Here is a 21,699-nt window from a genome sequence, read left to right as displayed (position 1 = left end):
TTGAGGTTGCACTTTCAACATCTTCCCTGGTTTCTTTCCAGTTTGTACTGAGGTCTTTTGTTGGCCCATTTCGGGTGACTTCTTTTGTTCATGCCATGCATGATGTATTTCCGCTCTGAGCTAGCTCTTGTGGGTTTTTTTCATACTCACTAGAAGTCTCTTTCAAGGAAAAAAAAAGGTTGCGGGGAGAAGGAGAAACTTGCAGTCCAAGGCAAGCCCTCACTAGGTGTGCATTGCTTTGGGAGGCATAGACCTTCACCCTTTGTCTGACCTCGCCACTATCGAGGGTCTCTAGAAGAATCTCCTTGAGGCTGTTGCGGGCGGGGACTCTATCACGGTTCTGAAGCAAGACCCAATGGAAGACAGAAGGAATCCTTGGGAAGTGTTGTGTCATAGGAACCTTCACTACATCATGTGTCATCTCCATGTCATCTACCATGATAGAAGCATGGTACCAAGGTATGAAGAAGGGCCAAGGAAAATAGGCCTCTGCTCCACAAGGCCTATGTAGTCACGAGGGAACTCAGGTGGAGGAAGAATGTGTAGATGGTGACCTCCTGGATGTTCTCACCCTCTAGTGCTAAGCTTTGAACCTAACTCTCCGAGTGGGGTGAGGCCCACAATGCAGCCCACCACTGCTCTATCTTGAAGGGACGATACCACTACCTGCACCTGCTGATCGTCCTCCGGGGAAAGGGAGATCCAAACGGCTGGGGGAGTCAAGGGAGATGCAATGAGAGCCCCTTTGGCCAGAACAAAAAGTCACCAATAAAATCCCTTTCCCCAAAGTTGAACAGAGAATTGCTCCTGCTAGCAAAGGAGAAAAGGGGGGAGGCACAAAGGGAATGCCTTGGCTATCAAGGCACAGCCTGAAGAGGGAAAAGGCACAAGGAAGGGATGAAGGGTTATGGAAAAGGAAGAAAGGAGGGATGGAAGGAGGAAAAAAGGGGGAGGGTCTGCAGTCTACAGGCACCCAAAAGGCATTCACTAACTATCAAGGGGCAGCTTGAAGGGTTCGAAAAAGACCTTGAAGGGTTTGAAAAAAGGGGGAATGCAAGGAGGCTGTCAGAAAGCAGCAATGTCCATGAGGAGCTAAAAAGGCCTTACTGAAGCAGACATCCTGGCCCTAGGCAGGAGGGAGGCAAGGCAAGACAAGGACTTGCTGCAGCCTAATGGCAGGCTGACAGCCAACGGCAGGGGCGGAAACAGTGCGAGGGAGGCAGGGGTGGTTCGAGATAGGCTGCCAGTTGGATAGCAGCAAGGATATTGATAAGGAGTCAGGAAGGATAAGGAAAAGAGACACAGGTGTTGTGTCACGCCTAGAGACGAGGATAAATGTAGATACAAGGAGAAGAGAGGGAGAGGTCTTAGAAACTATTTGGGATTTCCTCATGAATGCCACATGTCATCTTCTCTAATCTCAAAATACACAAGAGTCCTAAAAAACCTATTTACTGCCACTTTATTCCAATTTTTTGCTGTTTAATTCAGTTTGGAGTACAAATCTGGTTCAGGTGAGCATATCAGAGGTAATGGTAGAATTTCTGTTTCAAGAAAAAAAAAAGAATGTCCTTCAAAAATGAATAGAAAATGTTTTAGTAGAAAGATCAAGTGTGACATGCTGGAAAGTACTAGGATTGAGCAAGCATCTACTAAATGGGAACTGAGCAGCATCAATGAAAAACAGAGAAGGTCAGCTCTAGGACAGGTGAAAAGTCTAGATGTATTTGATAGAGAGGCTTATGAGATAGTACATGACACATTAATGCCATGATGTGGATAGCAGGTGAATAACCAGAATATGAATACAGTTCAGCTCTTATATGTGTAAGTGGCCACTCCAAAACGGGAAGTAATTTTCAGCATAAATGATTGCATTTCCGTGAAGTAACAATTGCAATAGAGAGAAACGATTCATCAATGTGATTAAAAAATCCACAGACTCATCTCATTAAAGTACCTTTGAGTATAATTAAAATCTCTATCGACCATAAAAATATTTTGTTCATAGTATCAAAGAGATGAGATCTATAGCTGGTTTGTTTCCTTGAGTTCCTCTAACCTTTGAGATTACACTTCTTTTTTTATCTCAAATGTTGTAATATCCCTTTGAATTCGCCTTTGTAGTCCTCATAGTCTTCTTCCATTTTAATGATATCTCCATGTTGGAAGCGGCTTGCCAATCTTAGAATTTGATATCCACTTCCAAGCTTTCATCTTGTGCAAAGCCCTATTCCCTTCCATGACGGTGGCCCTGACTAATTGGAGAGATAGATTATGATTTCAAATTGCAGTTACATACATATCATGTCTTGTGCAACATGAATTCTTGCTTGGGCCCTCAATCTAAGCTCAGTGATGATGATATATGACTGTTTGTTCAAGTAGCAGGAGATGAAAATATAGTTCTAGCAAAGAATCAAGGGTACAATATGATAAAATCCCAACAATACTGATATGCTACAAAAGTAAAACGTCCTTACTTTTACAAGAAAATAGCTTAAGAGAAGAATCCATTATACAAACAACTTTTCTGAGCTGCTGAACATGATTGGAAATGTAATGTGTAATGGTACTTTGCCCTGTTTTGTGGAAAACAGGAAATTTCGTAAATAATTCCACCCTATATAGCCTTCCCTGCCAACCATCGCTTGAAAAATGTAAGAGCTTCCAGAGGTTTATACTCAGGAACTGTATGTCCAGCACCCTGCAGATAGAAGGACAGAATGAATACTCTAAACATATTTGCAATGGTCAGCCCCTCCCGCCAAACACACACACACACACACTCTCTCTCTCTCTCTCTCTCTCTCTCTCTCTGATCATACGGTTCCATGACACTCAGGCACGACTTTCAGCTCTACGACGCAAGTTAGTCTTTCGAGATCAGCCAGCGATCTCTATGGATGAGGACCTCACACCTCTATAGGTTGAGGAGAGGCGCTCTTTGCTGCAGCAGCGGGATCAGGCCCGGAAGGAGGGGAAGTGGGCAGTGGTACGAGAGGGACGACTTCTTACAGGCGCCTGTAGGGCACCTGCCCCCTCCTCTACTAGGGACGCGGGGTCTATGAGACTTAGATATCCGAGACCTTGTCCTGCACCATTTGGAACTGTAATGGTACCTTATGGTCAGAACCAAAAACCTTATGGTCAGAACCAAGGAACTTCTCGGAATCATCTGTCTTTTCCTGCCCACACTGCCCCCAACTGCCTCTCCATATCTGCATGGCACGTCTATCTCTTGCTGAGGGCGACCAGTTCCAGCAGCTCGTGGTTTTGCTGTCTGTAACATTCAGTAGAAGCTGCCCGTGACCTATTCTCACAGCTCACTCAGCCGCCTTAAGTGCTTCCCTCGTATGGAGCCTTGTCCTCGTGGAGAAGTCACATCATCTAGGGAGAAAGCATTGGCCCTTATCAGTGTGAAATTGGATAACAAATTACTTCATCACTTTGACCTCACTGCTTCAGGCACGGAAATCAAAGCCAAGCTCGAGAATCTTTACGCCACATCTACTGGACCTGACCGATGAGCTTTATCTGTTCTATTGAATGATCTATCACTCTTTGAAGTGATGGATCATGGTTAGTAATATTTGGGTACTCTTCCCTGGGTTGTTTCCCAAAAATAAATGAAATAAATTGTGTGTGTTGAGTCAATAAAGGTCTCTCTGGATGACATTCGTGCCTTATCCTTCAGGGCTATGCATGCCTTGGTAGACTCTTCTTGGGAGATACTGGCTAGCATATGAGCGTGGCATATTTGGAAAGCCAGATGCACCAAGGCTTTGGATGGGACCCTAGGTTCACCTCTCTCACACTTTGGCTAGTATATGGATAGACACTATACATACACTAATGGCCATCTAGATGAGTATGCAAGGATCCTCTCAGGTAGATTCCTTAGGGAATGGAGGGGCTCCCCCTTCTTCTCTGAGCTTCCATAGGGTTCAGGTGGCATTTTCAGCCTCAACCTTGGATTTTCTCCTTCTTTTAAGAAGTTTTTTTCATGCATTGCATGATGTATTTCTGCCTTGAGTTTGCTCTTGCAAGTTTTATTAATGTTTAATGGAAGTCTATTTTTTGCAAAAAAAGAAAAGTGCTCTCTCCAACACAAAATGCCCCACAAGCACAAAAGGATGCCTATGATGGGATGAATCTAATGTTGAAAATGGGGAGAGGGTGAGAGACACTCAATCACAGGTTAGAGACAAGAGCTGAGGCACGAACTGATGTTGATAGATTGTGTAATCATAGCAAGTACATAGCCTCATTTATAGGCTGGGCAAGCCTTATATTCCCACACAGACACCTCATAGATGAGGTCACACACAAGAGAATCTAGATCCTATAATCTAGGGGAGGATTCCCACCTACCACATGAGGTGGCACAAGTGGCCTCAAGATTCTTCACACTCACACAACTGTAGGACACTCCTAGGACTCTAGGACCATACACACTAGGACTCTGATTCCAACAAAACCCCCTTTGGAGCTAGGGTGAGAACCTATGACATCATCCAGACTGTGCATCCCAGGCAATCTCAAAGGCTAACAGCTGAGCATAATTCAGAGGTTGAACCAAGCACTCTCATGGCTTAGGTGTCAATGTGTCAGAGACTCAAATCTGAGCATGGATGCATGATCAACTCATAGGTCTAGGGAGTACACCAACATCCTGGAACTCGGCCAGGCCTGATAAAGGAAAGACATAACAACCCCCCTGTCTCCTAAATGGGTACATGGAAATAAGTGGAGCCTTTTATAGGACAAGGCACACAAAATGACAAATTATTACATCATTTTAGGGGGACTACCCAAGGCAGAGTACCTTACACACACATGACTCTAGAAAGCCCACTCTTCATCTATCACCTCATGGAGGGATAGACCAGAAACAGCAACAGTGCAAGCTTGTTCCTCAGGTCCAGAAGGTGCTTCATCATCTTCATCCTCGCTTTGCTCCGTAACCAGATTGGCATGTTCTTTGGCTTGTACCTTTGCCATCTTCTTGAAGCAACGATCCTCTGGATGGCCAAGCTTTTGACAGTAATTACATTTAAGAGGTTTTCCTTTCTTCTTGGGCTTATTCTTGAGAAAGAATGCTTTGCCAGACTCATAGGAAGATTCTGCTTTCTCTGTAAGCCTACTGTCCTCATCAATGAGATGAGCTACCATATCCTTAAAGCTCATATTGCGGCTGACTCTTAGGACAGCAAGGATCTCATTGTACTTGGAAATGTCTTCAATACTTGAGAGAAGTACAGCAACTTGATCATCATCTTCAACAATGGCTCGGATGGCAGATAATTGTTGGAGAATTGACCCAAGATTGCTGAAGTGTTCATTGAGGGTTTCAGTTTCCTTCATCTTGAGCTTGAAGAGTTTTTGTTTGAGAAAAACTTTGGAATTATTGATCTTATTTCCAAACAAATTCTCTAATTTTTCCCAAACGTCATTTGCAGTCTTATCAAAATCCACATGGTGGATAAGGTTGTCAGCTAAAGCTAGGCCAATGATAGCCATTGCTTTGTCATTTTGGTTCTCCCACCAACTGATTCTAGCATCATCACTTTGGGGTTTTGGCTCCTTGCCATTGGTGATATTCCATATCCCTTCTCGCATAAGAAGAAGCCGGAACTGCCAAGTTGGGAAATTGCTCCCTGAGAATTTCTCGATGAACAAGGAGTTTTTTATGCTATCCATTGGTGGGAAGGTCTTAGCTGTTATTACAGCCAGTGTCTAAATCCCTTACAATATTTACTCAAATTTTGCAAAAAAAGCCCCAAATTTTACATGCCTGAGGCTTCAATTCTGGGTAAGGAAGTAAACTCAATGTATGTTTGCGAACAATAGATAGTACAAATAGAAAAGCCCCAATTTGTTGCAAAATAGTACCGGTTGTAGCAAGATCTAGACCGCAAGAGTGAACCCACGAACTGAAAGAGCAAACCTGCAATTTCTGCCTTCGTGCTGTTGCCTGAGAGAGATTTCAGATCGTGGACATGGATCCCAAAACAATAAGCGAAATGTTGTTGGAGAACTCCCACGACATTGTTGAAATGAACTCCGTGGTTGAACAGAAACGTATCATACACACGATCTGACGATGACGAAGACCCAGCTGATGATGTAGCATAATCAGGTCTTATATTTCAATACTCAGAACGATGATAGAATAGATAGAGAAGTTTTAGTCGGATTTTCCAAGCAGGCAAAGAACTTTGCTACGAATCATAGCGATGGCAAGGCAGCTAATTATATTTGACTGGCGCATGAATCTCTGCCGCATATTTAAGCCGTCAGTATCGGTTCAAACCACCGCCAAACCTCCACAAAAAGCCTCGCGTTGCAGTCTTCAACGATTGTAGCTTCTGCGTTGACGGAAGAACTTGAGAAGGTAATTTTTCCTGGAATAGCGTGAATTAGTCTGATAATCGGGCAGGCTCTGTCGTGAGGACGAGATTTCATCAACTAAGACAAGCGAGGCAAACGATCGCAAACGTATTTCAACAGGAAGAGAGGAGAGCTGAGAGGCGGCAGTAGCAATGGGCAGAACTGGAACGGCCTGCTGGTCAGCAACGTGGAGATGGCGACATGCGAGTCGATGGCCACGGCCAACTTCATGCTCGCCGCGTGACTTTTTGTCGCTTATCCAAGACACGTCTCCGGATCTATGCACCTTTCTCTTACATCTTGACGAGCGGTGGAGACATACGGCAATGTTATCGCAGAGACAAGGCTCAGTCAGGGAAGACCCGCTCTGATACCAACTGTTGAAAATGGGGAGAGGGTGAGAGACACTCAATCACAGGTTAGAGACAAGAGCTGAGGCACGAACTGATGTTGATAGATTGTGTAATCATAGCAAGTACATAGCCTCATTTATAGGCTGGGCAAGCCTTATCTTCCCACACAGACAACTCATAGATGAGGTCACACACAAGAGAATCTAGATCCTATAATCTAGGGGAGGAATCACACCTACCACATGAGGTGGCACAAGTGGCCTCAAGATTCTTCACACACACACAACTGTAGGACACTCCTAGGACTCTAGGACCACACACACTAGGACTCCGATTCCAACATCTAAAGCAATGGACGTATTCACAATAGGCCTCAAGCATACAATGTTTGCCTAGGTGATGGATTTGACAGACGCATCTAAGGTATGGACAAAGCTTACGTCCATTTATGAGGACAAGACATTGGTCACTCGTCTCAATCTGAAGACACAGAGGGAGTGCAGGGAGAATTCAGCAAATCAATGCAGCCTTGCTAATGGATTGGGTGGAGACAAATGACTGCCTATTACGTGTTCCACTTGGATAGCCGCATTCACGTGTACGGGCATTCCACTTCAGGTTATTGCAGTTCCAGATGCACACGAGGATGCACTGTTTTTTTATGTGCATTCAGGATGCGGGCTGTCAAATTATATAGAGGAATCTTGCTAGAGAGAGCATTTTAGCCTGTAAGGGTCGTGGGTATGTGGAGTTTGGTTCTGATTTACAGTGGTACCTGGATCCTGATCCTCTTCTCATTTCCCTGGGATCATAGAGGTTATAGCTTTATGAAGGTGTCCCCATAAAGTTCTTGTAGTGGTACCTAGGAGAGTGGGAGTGGATTGACAAAGGGCATCGAGAGAAGAGACTTTCCTTCTTTCGTTTTACTGTCAGTAATGCCAGAAGATTTCAGCTCAGCTGTAGAGGTTGGAGGCCTTCCAGAGCTCTTCATTGAGATAGTTTTCATATTTCTATTAATCTATACAAAAACTTTTGGAGGAGTCTCTGGAAATCCCACTAGAATTAAAAAATCACTCTCTTCTTCTAGCTTTCTATTCATGAGATGTATAAGGTCTCTGCAAGATCTTTCTGCAACAATCGGCACCCTTGTCATTGCACACACATCTTCCTCGAGGTGCATCACCCCTTTTTGACATATCAGAAGCATACTCAACTTCTGTTGCATGTGCCCTCTATTGTTTCTTGCCATTGGTGCTCTGTCTTGCATTGGACTTGCTATGTCAATTCTTGGCAATATGGACCGAATTGCCACATCCATAGCGTTTAACTTTGCTCTTTGCAAATGGCTTCAGCTTAGCAAAAGACTGGTGTCTCCCTTGGCTTTGAGTGTGCTTGTTCTGTCCAGACCTGGACTTAGAATCTTCACCGTGCTGTGCATTCTTATGAGGCTTGTTGCCTTTGAACCCCATACTGTGCATCTTTGCCACCAATGCGTTGTCAACATGGTCACCCCTCAATCCTTTTCTTTGATCCTCCTCTTGGATCAATAGGCTTATTGGCTCATTAGACTTGATAGCCGTGCCTTTGGAAATCAATGCCACCCTTATGCTCTTATAGGATGACGGTAAACTCTGGAGTATCCATTCAACAAACTCTCGGTCATCCATTTCAAATCCATTCTCAGTCTGTCTGTCCTTGAGGATCTTATCTTGTTTAGACAATCTAGCAAGGCATCACCATCTTCCATATGAATATTTTCCAATAGTGTCTTCTTCCCCCCCCCCCCCCCCCCCCCAAGAAAACAACTTCTATTAAGTATTAATAAAACCACGAGAGCAAGCTCAAAGTGGAAATACAACATACAGTGCATGAAATCAAGCCTCAAGTGGCTCCAAAAAAAAGTTCCTCCAAAAGAGGTATGAACTATCCAAGGTTGAGGCTGAGCAAAGAGGCATGTGTTCTTTAAGGAATGGAGAGGTTCACCCTTCTTCTCTAAGTCTACCATAGGGTTGAGATGGCATTCTCAACCTTAACCTTGGTTGTTTTCTACCTCTTTATGAGGAGTTTTTCTCATCCATTGCATGATGTATATCCGCTTTGAGCATGCTCTCGCAGGTTTTTTTCATACTTAATGGAAGTCTCTTTTTTGCGCAAAAAAAAAGAACAGCCCTACAGAGGCCCCCTTTATGCCCAGAAGAGTGAAATGGAATTTTTTAATTCGTTATGTGGATGACATGTTTATCACTTCGCCAGGTACTCAGAAAATTGCATATTTCAAAGGTAGATTTGTAGAAATCATTTGCGATGTCAGATATGGGCTGGTTCCACTACTATTTGTGCATCAGTTTGCTAATGTTGGGAGGCAGAACAAAGGCCCCGAGAAGCCACCATGCAGCCTAGGAAACCAAACTGCAGCATGAGTTGACTCAGCTAGCAAACTCCCTTAGCGCAGCTTAGTGAGCAGCATGCCACACTTCAAAAGTCACATACATCCTTGCAGTCCAACATGATCACTACTATAGGGCATACCACCATGATCACTACTATAGGGCATACCACCACTATAAGGCAAAGTACAAGAACCTCTGAAATATAATCAATACAATTGAGGAAGAGAAGGAGAATACTGAGGTCAATCTCATGTGATGTCTGGGATACACCTGCTTTCATTTTGGTGCAAAGCTTATTTTGGTCAGCAAAGCTTTGTTGTTGGACAATCCACACTCTTTTTTTGGTCATGTGGTTTTACACACATTGCATGATGTTCCTCTTTCTGATGGTGTCATTGTTATTTAGTCTAATAATCTAAGGCTAGTAGCCATTGTGTTTTAGGAGTTCTCATACTATGACTAATGGTATTCCATGATGTACGGCAAAACACATGGCTTGTAATTTTTTCCTTTTCTTTTTTCAATTTACTCCTCTCCATTTTCTATTCATCATCAGGACGGTGAATGATAGTGGCAGGGGAAACTATTGTAGATACAAAGATACTCTCAAGCAGCCACATGCCAAGCATGTGTTGACCACATATCAACCATATGTCGAGAGCACATGTTGACCCAAGGAGAAGCATGCAAAAGGCGATCTCGCGTCAAGCGGTGCACATGGAGCAATCAGGTGCATTAGCATGTGCACATGACAACGGACATCGTTAGTGGTCCAGCTCACACTGTGACAGATGCACATGGAGTAGTCAGATGCATGTACTTCAGCCGACCTGGGCACTCTCTTGTCATTTCTATCTCCCTAGCATATGCAGTTGTTCATGATTCTAGCACATAGGATGATTGTTGATTTGTTGTGTTCATTCTTTGGACTTCTCTTCTTGATGTGACCATCACCTTTGCATAGTGCACTCATACAACGTGATTCACTGCATTACAGCCTACGACATGAGCACACCCTTGCATAGGGCACTCATAGAGTGTCACTGCATTAGAGCTCACAACACCCGTACGCCCTCTGTGAGAAGCACACCAGTGGCCTTTGCCCTCAGTAACACTTTCGGAAGGGATAACGACACTTCCCCCAACCCCACCCCCTCTTCAGACAAGGGACCAAATAGAAAGGAGCCCGGGGGGGGGGAGGGAGAAGGCTGAGGCTCACAACAAAGGAGGGAAAGTAGAATGCTGTGCAGATAGGGGGTGGGAGGGAGTGCTCTAGTGATGGAGAAGCAAGAGCAAGGGATAAGGCAAGAGCAGGGAGCTTGGCTACTCAAAATTTGTACGTTGCTTCTTGGCTCAAGGAAAGAGGAGCAAATAAAATAAATAGGGTTAGAGCAGAAATTTTACCTTAATAAAATGAAAGATTTGCAAATAATTGCATGTTGCTAGTATTGCTGCTAGCAATCAATTAAGAGTGTGATATTATCTATATAGACATAACTGCCAATAGAAGGAAAGCGATTAAGACCGAATCAAGCAAAAAAGACAAAGCAAAAGGAGAGGCGTGAAGAGATGAGATGGAAAAGGAGGAAGCCAGACATAAGGGCTCAAAGGAGGGCAAAGAAGAGGAAAGATGAACCAAAAATCCACAACTTGATGACACAATGAGCTATGGAAACCTGGCAATAGAATGAAGAATGAAGACATGGGGAGGGGAACTGACAAAAACTCAACCTTCTCCTGCCAGATTTTGATTTAACTATGAAAAGAAGGAATATACTTGATGCACACCAACTACAAAGAAGCAAGCTTCAAGTACAATGTGATAAGGCTCCTTGAACTTCAGTGCATATGGGAAAATGCCATCTATTTCATAGTCCAGCACAAAAAGATGAAGAAGATGTGTTTACTGGAATATGAATGTTCATACCTTTATGGTTGCAAAGGTCAAGTTATTTGCATATGATATTGTGTATCTGTAAAGGCAACAATAACAAAGTGTTTGTTTAGAAATAGCCAATAAGATTTCAAAAATGGAAGATTTTACTAAGTCAGTGTAAATTTATGGTGCAAAATCTATAGTTACCCAGAAACTTGACTGTCGGAAAACCATGGGCGCCAATCATCAATCACATTGTAACCCATGCTTCGAGTCCAAGCCTCAGATCCAGTGAAAGGTACACACATGTCATGGTCCCCACTGCAAAGGAAAATAACAGGAGAAATTTTACAAAATTATGATGGAGCTACAATGCAGATAAGCAGCGACAAAAGACCTCAGTATGGTAGATTTGGACAAAGTAAAGCCTTTATGGATACCACGAAGCTAGTCCTCAGCATGATCTTAATATGATGATTCAGAGAATGCCTTCTATACCTCGATAAATTCTAGTCTCAATATTTGTGTTGCCATGTTCTCTCTTTCCAAATAATAATTGTTGAATGGTGACTTAGGACTTCAGGTTTAGAATGTGTAGGTAAGATAATACTTCTTTTTGGAGATAAGGGAGTCAGATGATGGAAGCCCTACATCTCTTGTTGATATGGATCTATGGTCATCTCAAGGCACTCTCAACGCCAACCTCCAAAAGACTAGAGTGCCATCTTTGGTCTCAAATCCCTGCAACTCTTTCTCAATCTTGAATTGTTTCTAAACCCTAGAACCGTAGTTAGCTTTCTCAACCCTGCTTTGTTTCTAAACCCTACAACCCTTTCCTAAATCCTTGAATTCCTATGGAGGTGAGAACCTCCTCCAATCTTTGTGATCATTGATTCTTACTCATCTGAGTATGCACAAGAACTGCTTTCTATAATTTAGCCTATACCTCTCACCATAATATGACCCAAAGGACCTATGCTACATTTAAGGATGTTATCCAAGGTCACATGCTTAGTACGAAAGCCTACTTGTCCAGGAACTCCAAGTCCTTTGCAATGCACAAATTGCTAACCTATGTATTGAGTATGGAAGCATATATGTTGGATATGATATGTCCAATCATGATGGCCCTGTACTTTTTGGGGCTCATGAGATTCTCTGCTTTGTGGATTGGGACTATGGTATTGAGGGTCCAGGTCTAGGAAAATCTGGTACAGACCATTTCATTAAAAACTTTGCCTAGATCGGGGCTAGGGTAGTTAGCCCATATGCAATGTATTCAGTACATAGTCCCTCATATGCAATGTATTTAGTACATAGTCCCTTAAGGGATGCTCGTCCATTATGTTACTTAAGGGCTGCTTGTTTGTTGTCACCGGTGGTGAACATTGCACATGCTCAAGAAAATTCCACAAAAAATATTTGGAGTTGCTACTTGACTCCTAGTCTTGGTGGATGAAGGCTTGCTTCTTTCGGTAGACCAAACAGTATACCTTGCATATAGTCTCCGTCGTGCTTGAGAAATGGTGCTTGGTTTCAAATTTGAGTTGGTGGAGTAATGACTTACACTCATCATCATATTAGCTATTGTAGGAGACTGAACCAAAAGGTGGCAAATGGTTGGAGTATGTGGTGTAGGGAAACAGTGTGGAGGGCGGTAGCATGAAGGGAGTAGGTGATCATAGCAGCACCTCGATCGTCTAGACATGGGATGCACTTTATGGTAGAGAGGCATGGGTGGCGTACTTAGGGGATAACCTATGGTCAAAGTGTGTAGATCGTGGCATGAGGCATGTGTGGAAGGTGTCATGTGTAGAGAAGTTGGCAACATACTTAGGGGATAACCTATGTTCGAACTATATGTCATGGTATGTGGCATGTGTTGAAGTTATTGTGGTATGTGGCATGTACGGAAGGTTTTGACTGTGGTGTGTGATGGCGGATGGATAGGCTAAAGAAAAGGTAAGTATGATTGGCTTTGGGAGGTGGCAAGGAAAGGAAGAAGTCAAAGATGTGTGAGGCAAAGGCAAGGGATCCCATGAGGTAGGAAACTCCACTAGAAACACACAAACCCACCTGAGAAAGGCCATCAGTCCATACCATTAAAAATGATGGAGTCATGTATACTGCCCATGTCCAAGAAAGAGTGTCCATACGTAGTGATCAAGGCTCTTTTTTTTTTTTTTTTTGCAAAAAGAGACATCTATTAAGTATTAAAGAAAAACCGTTAGAGCAAGCTCCATACGGGATACATCATGCAATGCACGAAAAGCTCAAGAGCCAAAAAGAAAGGATTGAGGCTGATAGTGCCATCTCAATCCGGTAGAAACCTTCGAGAAAAAGGGAGAACCCCTCCAAACTCAAAGAAATATAGTCCTTCTAGAAGAGGCTGCCCGTGAGGGGCCCTGCATGCTAGCCCATATGGCTATCAAAGTACGAACCGTTGATCAAGGCTCAGTTGTTTGCGGATTCTTAGGATATCGATGCCTAATCTAGATCAATATCAGGTAGCACAATAGAATCATCCAGAAAGTTAATTAGTTGTACCTAACGAGAAATAGTCCTTGTGTTGAAGTCCTTGACAAAAGGACCTCTCTGTGACTTGAAAACTCCATGATGACTAGATACATGGCTACATATGGTGAGGTCTCAAACTCCCCAACCACGGAGATGTCTAGAAAACTATGAGGTCTCACACTGCAATGAAAAGATCATGTCAAGAGATGCATCGGAGCCAAATCCAAAGAAATCTGGCATGTGTGCCATGCCTCTCGACCGAAATCATCCCAATGAGAGATGTTCTATATAACATTGCCATCCTTTGGATCAACGAACTCCACATGTTTCTCTAGTCTCATCATGGTATACCAATTCCCATGTGTATGTACAAATTAAGAGCAAAGGGGCGTTGTGGACTCTGATGGGTATTTGATAAGTTTCCTAGGTCTGAACATAAGATACCAAATAGAGCAAGTCATGGCCTCTAGGCCTTCTCCCCCTAGGAGGAGGTGCCACCATATGTCCAATTGGGCCTGTCAAGAGGATCCCATCCTTGTGGATGATATCCCACTGCTGTGTCATCTTGGTTACCCTTTGGGGTGGGAACTCACTCGACGACAACAAACTGATTGGGTTTTAACTAAGCTTCGGGAAAAGCTTGAGTATTGGAAACTGGCAACCTGGCCTTTGCACGTTCGTCTTCGAATAGAGCAGTCCATCCTTATGGCATATATTCAATTTCACTTGCCATTGATCATGTTCACTGAGGCAGATCTTACATCTTTCATGTTTCTCTTTATGGAAATCTTCTGGCGATCCAAACATGGCAGAAAATGTCTCAGGCTGCTTTTGATGCATCACATTTGTTCTCCCAAGATGCATGGTGGATTGAACATCACGGATATTCATATGCATATTGTTGCCCACAGGGGGAAAATGTTGCTGCAATTTCTGCAAGGTGATCAGCCTTGGGATCTTGTGATTAGGACTCTAGTCACTCATATCAGTATTTCTGTGTTTGGTCATTGGCAACTCGATCACTGAGATTTCTTTCTTGGTTGCACTGATGGCACTTTGCCTGTCTGCCATTTTGTCTCCCGCTTGTTTCTTGACTGGACGCATGTTCTTTGTCATCTGGAATGGAATGGACGGCAATCTTTGCTTGGGAATTCTTTGAGAGCTAAAAGCATTCACTAGTCGAAAGTCTTTCAGCCTCCCTTGGCTTTACAGGAACCTCGACGTTTAAAGGCATCATCTCGGTTGCTGATGTTATAGATGATGCTGGTACTGTGCTCCCCTTTTCTCTAGCAGCCACTACATAAGGATTGGGCTCTCATTATCATCCTTTGTGGCGACAAATTACTTCTATGCTTTCGCCTTTTGTTCCGATTCCTCCTTTGGAACTCCAGGACCAGTTGGAAGATTGGACTTTGACTTCTCCAGGGTCCTCTTCTCGTCCTTTGAGGCTATCTCAGATTACTGTACCTACATTGTATAAAATCCTTTTGCCTCAACCTTGGGTTTCAGAGAGAGGTGATTATGTTTGGCGAATGCATCGCCCAGCCAAGTGGTCGAGGAAAGATTGCAGCAACTTTGGGCCTATAAAGTACCGCTTCGGCAATAGGTTTTCTTTTGGCGAGTTCTTTTGGGAGTGTTTCCATCTTGACAGCTATTAGCTCATTGACACATTGCTCCTGCACTTTGCCACAGATGTTCTGCTTCTTCAGAGACTGTGCCTCACTTGTTTTGGCATTGTCCGTCCTCTCGTGAGTTTTTTGATCTACTTTGACAGCTATTTGGGTTTCATCCATCCAAACCGGAGTTTCATCTTTTCTTCGTTTGGGTTCGCTACTGGGCACTATGGACTTTATGGACATATAGGAATTGTAAAGTCTTTGGTGATCCTACTTTCTCTCTATTTGGCTTTTTTAGGCGTTCTCTGCAGCAATATTTCTTTGATTGCTTGCAGACCCGTTGCATAGATCATGAGGTCTTTTTGGCATATACTGAAATTTTTAGTTGATGTAATTGTAGCACCTTATTTTGAGGTTGCTACTCATATAATATAATCAATCAAAGATCTCACAAAAAAAAAGTCTCTCTCTCCTCTACCTGTAGAGTTGTGAGAGCCTCATCCCATGTGAATCTAGCGGTGGTCGCAGAGTACTATACATTTGTATAGTGCCACGAGTCAGGCCTAGGTGTCTTGGAAATGGATGACCAATGGCTGATCCCGAGTAGCGTCACAACCTACACGCCAAGATTTCTCAATGCCATGCTTCTAGACTCGTCATAAAACTAGTGGCATCTGCAAAGCTAAGGAAGTGGTGGAGGTCTGTGAGATCCCCCAAATGCTAAGGTTGAGAGCCTTGTTAGCTCTTTGCTTACTGTTCGAGAAGGGTGACCTTCACGCAGGCTCTTGTTTCGTCCACCCACCTAGTGGTCTCCTCGATAGCCGGCTGCATGGTGGCTATCTGCTCCTCCATGTATGGTCCACCACTCATGGCCACCTCCACCAGGTGGCAAAAATTGGTATGATCCTTATAGAGATGCATAACGCTAAGGCTATGAATGTATCTTTGCTGCTCGATCTCTATGTGCGGAGATGGTAAAATCCATGAGAATCTGCCCTAGAATATCTCTGGGAGCTGAGAGCTGTTGTGGCTGGTAGGAGTAGGTGACATGTTTGTCCTCCTCCACTGGATTGAATCCCAGTGAGAAAGGGAAATGAAAATAAAACTGGATCTGAATGCTACAGGGCTGGCCTTAAGAATCACATCTCCACTAGAGTCAAAAATCACTTTGAAGAAAGCTCTCCCCAAAAGACGAACGTCTGAAGACTACCTAGACAAAACCTCTTCCTAAAAGAAGAAAATCTGAAGACTACCTAGAAGAAGCCTCTTCCTAAAAGACAAACTTCTGAAAGGCATCCAAAGAGGCTTGAAGGAAGGGAAGCAAGCTTCTAGCCCTGGGCTGACTTCTTGAAGGGTGTGACCCAAAGATGCGTGCAAACAAATTGGTAGAGCTCTCGAGCTCCACATCTTTACAAAGTTGTTATAGCTCGTCTTTTGAGAATAGGCAAGTTCTCATGGCTTGTGAAGATGAAGAAGGATTGATTGAGGTCATCGCCAATCGATGATGGAGGTCAGATAAGATCCTTGATTGGAAGCCCTTTGTTTGGTGCTTGCTGACCAACCTCTACTGTCCCTCAGTTTTTGCTCTTCTTTTTAGGTGCAGCTTCTACTTCACAGCTCTAGCACTACTTGGAGATCCGAGCCTTTCTTCCTTTTCAGGCAACGAGCTCTTCATGTTTGTTTCTTGGGAGAACTGACCTTGATAGCAACCCTTGGTCTAGCAAGAAGGGCTCACATGGCAGCACCTTCGACCCCCACTGTGGTTAAGATTATGCTCTCTTTGGATGACAACCAGCAGGTCAAGTGTGAAGTAGAGGCTTTGCAGGACAGGGCCTTGGTGGATCACATTGTTGGGCTCACCCCATCAAGGAAACAAGTCAGGGATTGGCTTCAGACGAGAGCTTAGCCCTAGGGGCTGACCACATCTAGGAGGTCACGATCTATGGGAGAGGAGTCTTCCTCATGCAGCTGAACTCCCCCGACACCACGGCCTCCCTTGTCGAGCAGAGCCCTATCCTACTAGGCCCTCATGTCGTCTACCTCCTTCCTTGGTACCATGGCTTCACAGTCGAGGACATGGATTCGACTCATCACGTGCCATGATTCCCAGTGACACTCCGCTTCCCGAGGCTTTCGAAGGAGTACAGATCTATTCTTCCTTCCATAGGGAATTGTTTTGGCACAGTTCTAGCATCTCCACCACCACAGACAGCGGCTTTAGTAGTGGCAGACGACGGGGTCCCCCGCCTTCGGGTTATCGCAGAGCATCCAAAGTCCCTCCTAGAGGAGATCTCCTGGAGACCTTAGATGGAGGCGAGTTCAGACAGCATGTGGAGATCTCTGGCTTGCCCGGGCAGTGTCTTCGGTGCCGACAGATGGGTCACCTGGCACGAGACTATTTGGTGGGCAGGGCCCCTTACTAGAGACAGGAACATAGGGAGGCTCAGCGTCGTCGGGGTTCCATAGGAGTGTACGGCTCTCGCACTCGTCCCTTCTGGGGGATTCACTTCTCAGCTAGTAGGGAGGAGCAGTGCAGCCCCTCGCTGTTTGATATGATGATGGGGTAGCAGATGTTCAGCATGATGGAGGAGTGGCAAGGCCTGCAGGGGAGGGAACTATGGGTCTCCCATGGGAAGACCGCCACTTTTCAATTGGGTTTTTCTGCAGATAGATGGGACTTGGGAGCAGCTATTTGTGTGCCTTGCCTAGGTCCTGAGGTTCAGCTTAAGCAGCGCAACACCAGAGCTAGAGTTGTGTGGCAAATGGTGATACTACCACAGGCACAGGGAGGCCTTGGTATTATAGATCCAAAGATGTAGAGCAGAGCCCTGTTGGGCAAGTTGATAGTCAGGGGTCTCACTCCAGGCATGGAGCCCTGGAAACTTCTCCTGCAGCGTGGCCTCTTGAGGAACACCCCCCGCACAGGTGGTCAGCGGCGGCAGCCGTCCCATAGGTGGATCTTTTCGGAGGCCGCTCTCACGGGGAAGGGCTCACCCCTGATGAGGAGCCTCTTGAGGGTGTGGCAGCCGATCTCAGAAGGTCTCATCCGAGTCAGCCCTTGGTACACGGAGGAGTTTGCATGCTAGCCGCTTATCTGGCACTAGGAGGTCAAAGACCAGGATGGTTTGATGCTAGGGCAGCGGCTACACATTGGATGGGCACAGTGGGATAGCGGCCCAGCTCGCTCCCTGCAGACATGGTCTAGACTCCCAGCAGAGGTAGAGGCACGATTGGAGGTCGTTTCTCATCTGAGAGGGGCCGGCCAGAGGATGGTGGAGATAGAGGCAGCTATTCCGGACTCTTGGTGGAGGGAGGGACTGCAGGTTTTCACTCTGGCACACTGGCTAGGACAGTTCTCTAGGACGGGTGTACCTCTGAGGATTCAGCTGTGCCTACAGTCGCCAGCCCCCACGAGCGTGCGGTTCTATGATGTGGGACCGGATGGGCTACTGCAGCCTTGGATCACAAGGGATCAGGAGATGGACGGGGTGTTAGGCCAGGTGGGTTGGCAGAGGGTCAGAGTAGTGGGACGTTTGGACAGGGAGTGGTCGATCCCTTCTTGCATCACAAACCTAGATGCCCCCCGTTGGAGACTATGGTTATGGGAGGGACACCCTCTCAACCGGATACCGTGGGACCTTGGAGAGTGGTTATGGCCAGTCAGAGCAGGTCTCTCAGAGAGAGTGGAGGAGGTGCCTTTCTTCTCGTACACCACGCGGATAGGATGTCGCATCCAGATGAACACAATGGCCTGGACCCCTTCGCGGGGGAGACACTGGAGTGCGCAGTAGGTGCCCGAGGAGGTCAGATCCGGATTTTGGGCCCGCTTGTGGTCTAGCCTGTGTCCACGGAAGATATCTTATTTCTTTTGGATGGTTGCACACGGGGGTCTCCCAGTGGGTCCGTGGCTTGAGCAGATGTGGGTGGATGGCAGCTGCCACAAATGTATAGTCGAAGCTATGGAGACTATTCCTCATTGCTTATGGAGTTGCCCGGCAGCTTAGAGGATCTGGCTCGGAGCGCTTTGGATTGTGGCATGGATTCAGAGCACGCACAGAGATTTCACGTGGGGTATGGCAGCTTGGCTTTCTTCCCCCCCTTCTCACTATCTGTCTCAGTCGAGAGAGGATAGTGTCTGGGAGACGGTGGCCAGCATCACGGCTTGGAACATCTGGGTGGCCCGTTGCAGCTGGGTCATGGGCCAACACCATGTTCCTCCGACGGCTACGTTGTTTGCCATTTGGCAGGATATCATTTATACGCTGCGATCCATTTGGGAGCATGGCGTTCTAGGTTCTCGAGCTACCGTAGGCGGGCACGTTTCTGCAAGGCTTGGCCTGCAGGTGTATTTTATGATCTCACACCACGAGGGATTCGCTGGCTGTATACTCCACCACCGTGGTTGTTAGCCCCTGTTACAGAGAATCCCTAGGCAGTGAGCTGAGATCTTTGGCAACAGGCGGGTTTTCTTTCAGCCCGTTTTGGTTTTGGCCACGATTGGCACCTTTCCGCTTTTGCCAATTTGTATGGTTGGATTTTAAGCATTAATAGAAGTTCCTTTTCTCTGTATTAAAAAAAAAAAGAAGATGCGTGCAAACATATTGGTAGAGCTCTCGAGCTCCACATCTTCATAAAGCTCTTATACCTCATCTTTTGAGAATAGGCAAGTTCTCATGGCCTGTGAAGATGAAGAAGGATTGATTGAGGTCATCGCCGATCGACGATGGAGGTCGGATAAAATCCTTGATTTTTTTTTTCAATGCGCAACCTAAGAAGCTCCAAGGAAAAGAGAAAGGAGTTGCAAGAACATGGGGAGCAGCAGTTGTCTCACGTGCTGACCTAGCTTTCTAACGCATGCATGACTTGCCCCTCTAGTTTGCATTCCACACAATCTGCAAAGTCCACATCTGCCTTCAAGTCTTCTGTGATTATAAGACGAAGGCTCACTACTACCCTTACTCCCCAGTAGCACCACCATCCCTATAGGAATTGGGTCTTACCCCTACAAATGGGCTAACAGTAGTTGCTAAAAGAAGTGAACATAGGTTGAAATCTCATTGTTGAAGCTCCGAGCCACAGCTACAACTGCACTGATGTAGCTCTAGGGCTGCAATTCCATTCTCACAGCAAGAATGCATTGATGTGGATACAACACATACTATTGAAGATTCATTGCGGCTTTTGCTCCACATCTTTAGATTGATGACTCAACAGGGAAGGAGGCCCTAAGAAACACCTTGGAGCAGTACACAACATCTAATTGTTGACATTTATGCATGTTCGCTATTATGTGCAAGCATCTTGATCACCAACGATGAATGTCTGTGCTGAAGTAGATCGTTGAAGAAGATCATCGCGAGGAACAGTTTCTCCTTGAGCGATACGTGCAAACCTACAAGCATGGGTTCTTCTAAGGCTCCTATTTTCCAAATTTGTCTGAGATGGGCGTTCTCCTACAACGAACTATGAAATGCCACTGCAGATCTATATCTAATTGCTTGTCTTTGTAGGTCCTCTTAATCACGCCGTCCATTTGCAAAAACTTGTATAATTCACAATAGTGCTTTGAACAATAATGCTTATGGACTTTGATCTTTGTCAAATGCCCTTTTGCTTAGGACAGGCAGAAATTATTGCACTATGTTGAGTAATCTCATAAGCAATAATGCTCTTGTAGTTAGCCCTCATGTATATTCAGCAAATTTCCTTTTGAAGCCACAAGTGATCCATGAATGGATCAACTACATAAGTCATCGTCACCATCAAAGTGATCTTCAGCTATCAACATAACTACTCGGACTATCATTGATCACGTTGCCTATCAACAAGCCAATATGAAGATCTTAACAATGCTACCACCAACACATTGCTGCTAGTTCTACTCATTGTTTCGTGTACTCTTGTTCTCTCTTGCATTTGGCTTTTTTGTAGTTAGTTTAAATTCGTTTTTCTTCTTGGACTAGGAAAGTGTCAGAAAATTCTAGTAATATGTCACAATCAAATCCCATCTAGTGTTAGTTTTTTTTTTTGCAAAAAGAGGCTTCTATTAAGTATTAAAGAAAAACCGTTAGAGCAAGCTCCATACGGGATACATCATGCAATGCACGAAAAGCTCAAGAGCCAAAAAGAAAGGATTGAGGCTGATAGTGCCATCTCAATCCGGTAGAAACCTTCGAGAAAAAGGGAGAACCTCTCCAAACTCGAAGAAGTATAGTCCTTCTAGAAGAGGCTGCCCGTGAAGGGCCCTGCATGCTAGCCCATATGGCTATCAAAGTGTGAAGCGTGTCAGACCAAATACCCGTGAACACCTGTAATGGGTGTATGTAGGTGCCATCCAAGGCCTCAGTACATCTGGCTCTCCAAATGTGCCAAGAGGAAATGCTAGCCAAAATCTCCCAAGAGGTGTCCACTGAAACATGAGAAGCTCTGAAGGGAGTAAGTGGTACATCCTGTAGAGAGCAGGGCTCTATCACCTGCCGGCAGACCGAGAGTGCCCAAGAAGAAGGCTCACCCTCATAAAACACCTGGGGCCCAGTAAGAGATAACCATGCGAC

The 21,699-nt window shown here is 45.1% G+C and overlaps 1 protein-coding gene across 2 annotated transcripts in view; it reads right to left on the bottom strand.

Moving 5' to 3' along the window:
- Positions 1 to 1,955: 1,955 nt before the first annotated feature.
- LOC147902588 (serine carboxypeptidase 1-like) overlaps positions 1,956 to 21,699 on the bottom strand; it is a 224,934-nt gene continuing 205,190 nt past the window's right edge. For both annotated transcript variants that reach the window (XM_087373630.1, XM_087373631.1), the window contains 3 exons: positions 11,220 to 11,333; positions 11,064 to 11,109; positions 1,956 to 2,707 (listed from right to left, as the gene is read on the bottom strand). In XM_087373630.1, coding sequence (XP_087229756.1) covers positions 2,624 to 2,707; positions 11,064 to 11,109; positions 11,220 to 11,333 — 244 coding nt within the window. In that variant the 3' untranslated portion in view covers positions 1,956 to 2,623. The remainder of the gene's footprint in view (positions 2,708 to 11,063; positions 11,110 to 11,219; positions 11,334 to 21,699) is intronic.

The sequence above is a fragment of the Dipteris shenzhenensis genome, chromosome 4 (assembly GCF_047967505.1).
Source record: "Dipteris shenzhenensis isolate YYH24624 ecotype China chromosome 4, Dip_SZ_1.0, whole genome shotgun sequence".
Taxonomy (NCBI): domain Eukaryota; kingdom Viridiplantae; phylum Streptophyta; class Polypodiopsida; order Gleicheniales; family Dipteridaceae; genus Dipteris; species Dipteris shenzhenensis.
Note: the sequence above shows the minus strand (reverse complement) of the source record. Positions and strands in the feature narration are given on the sequence as shown.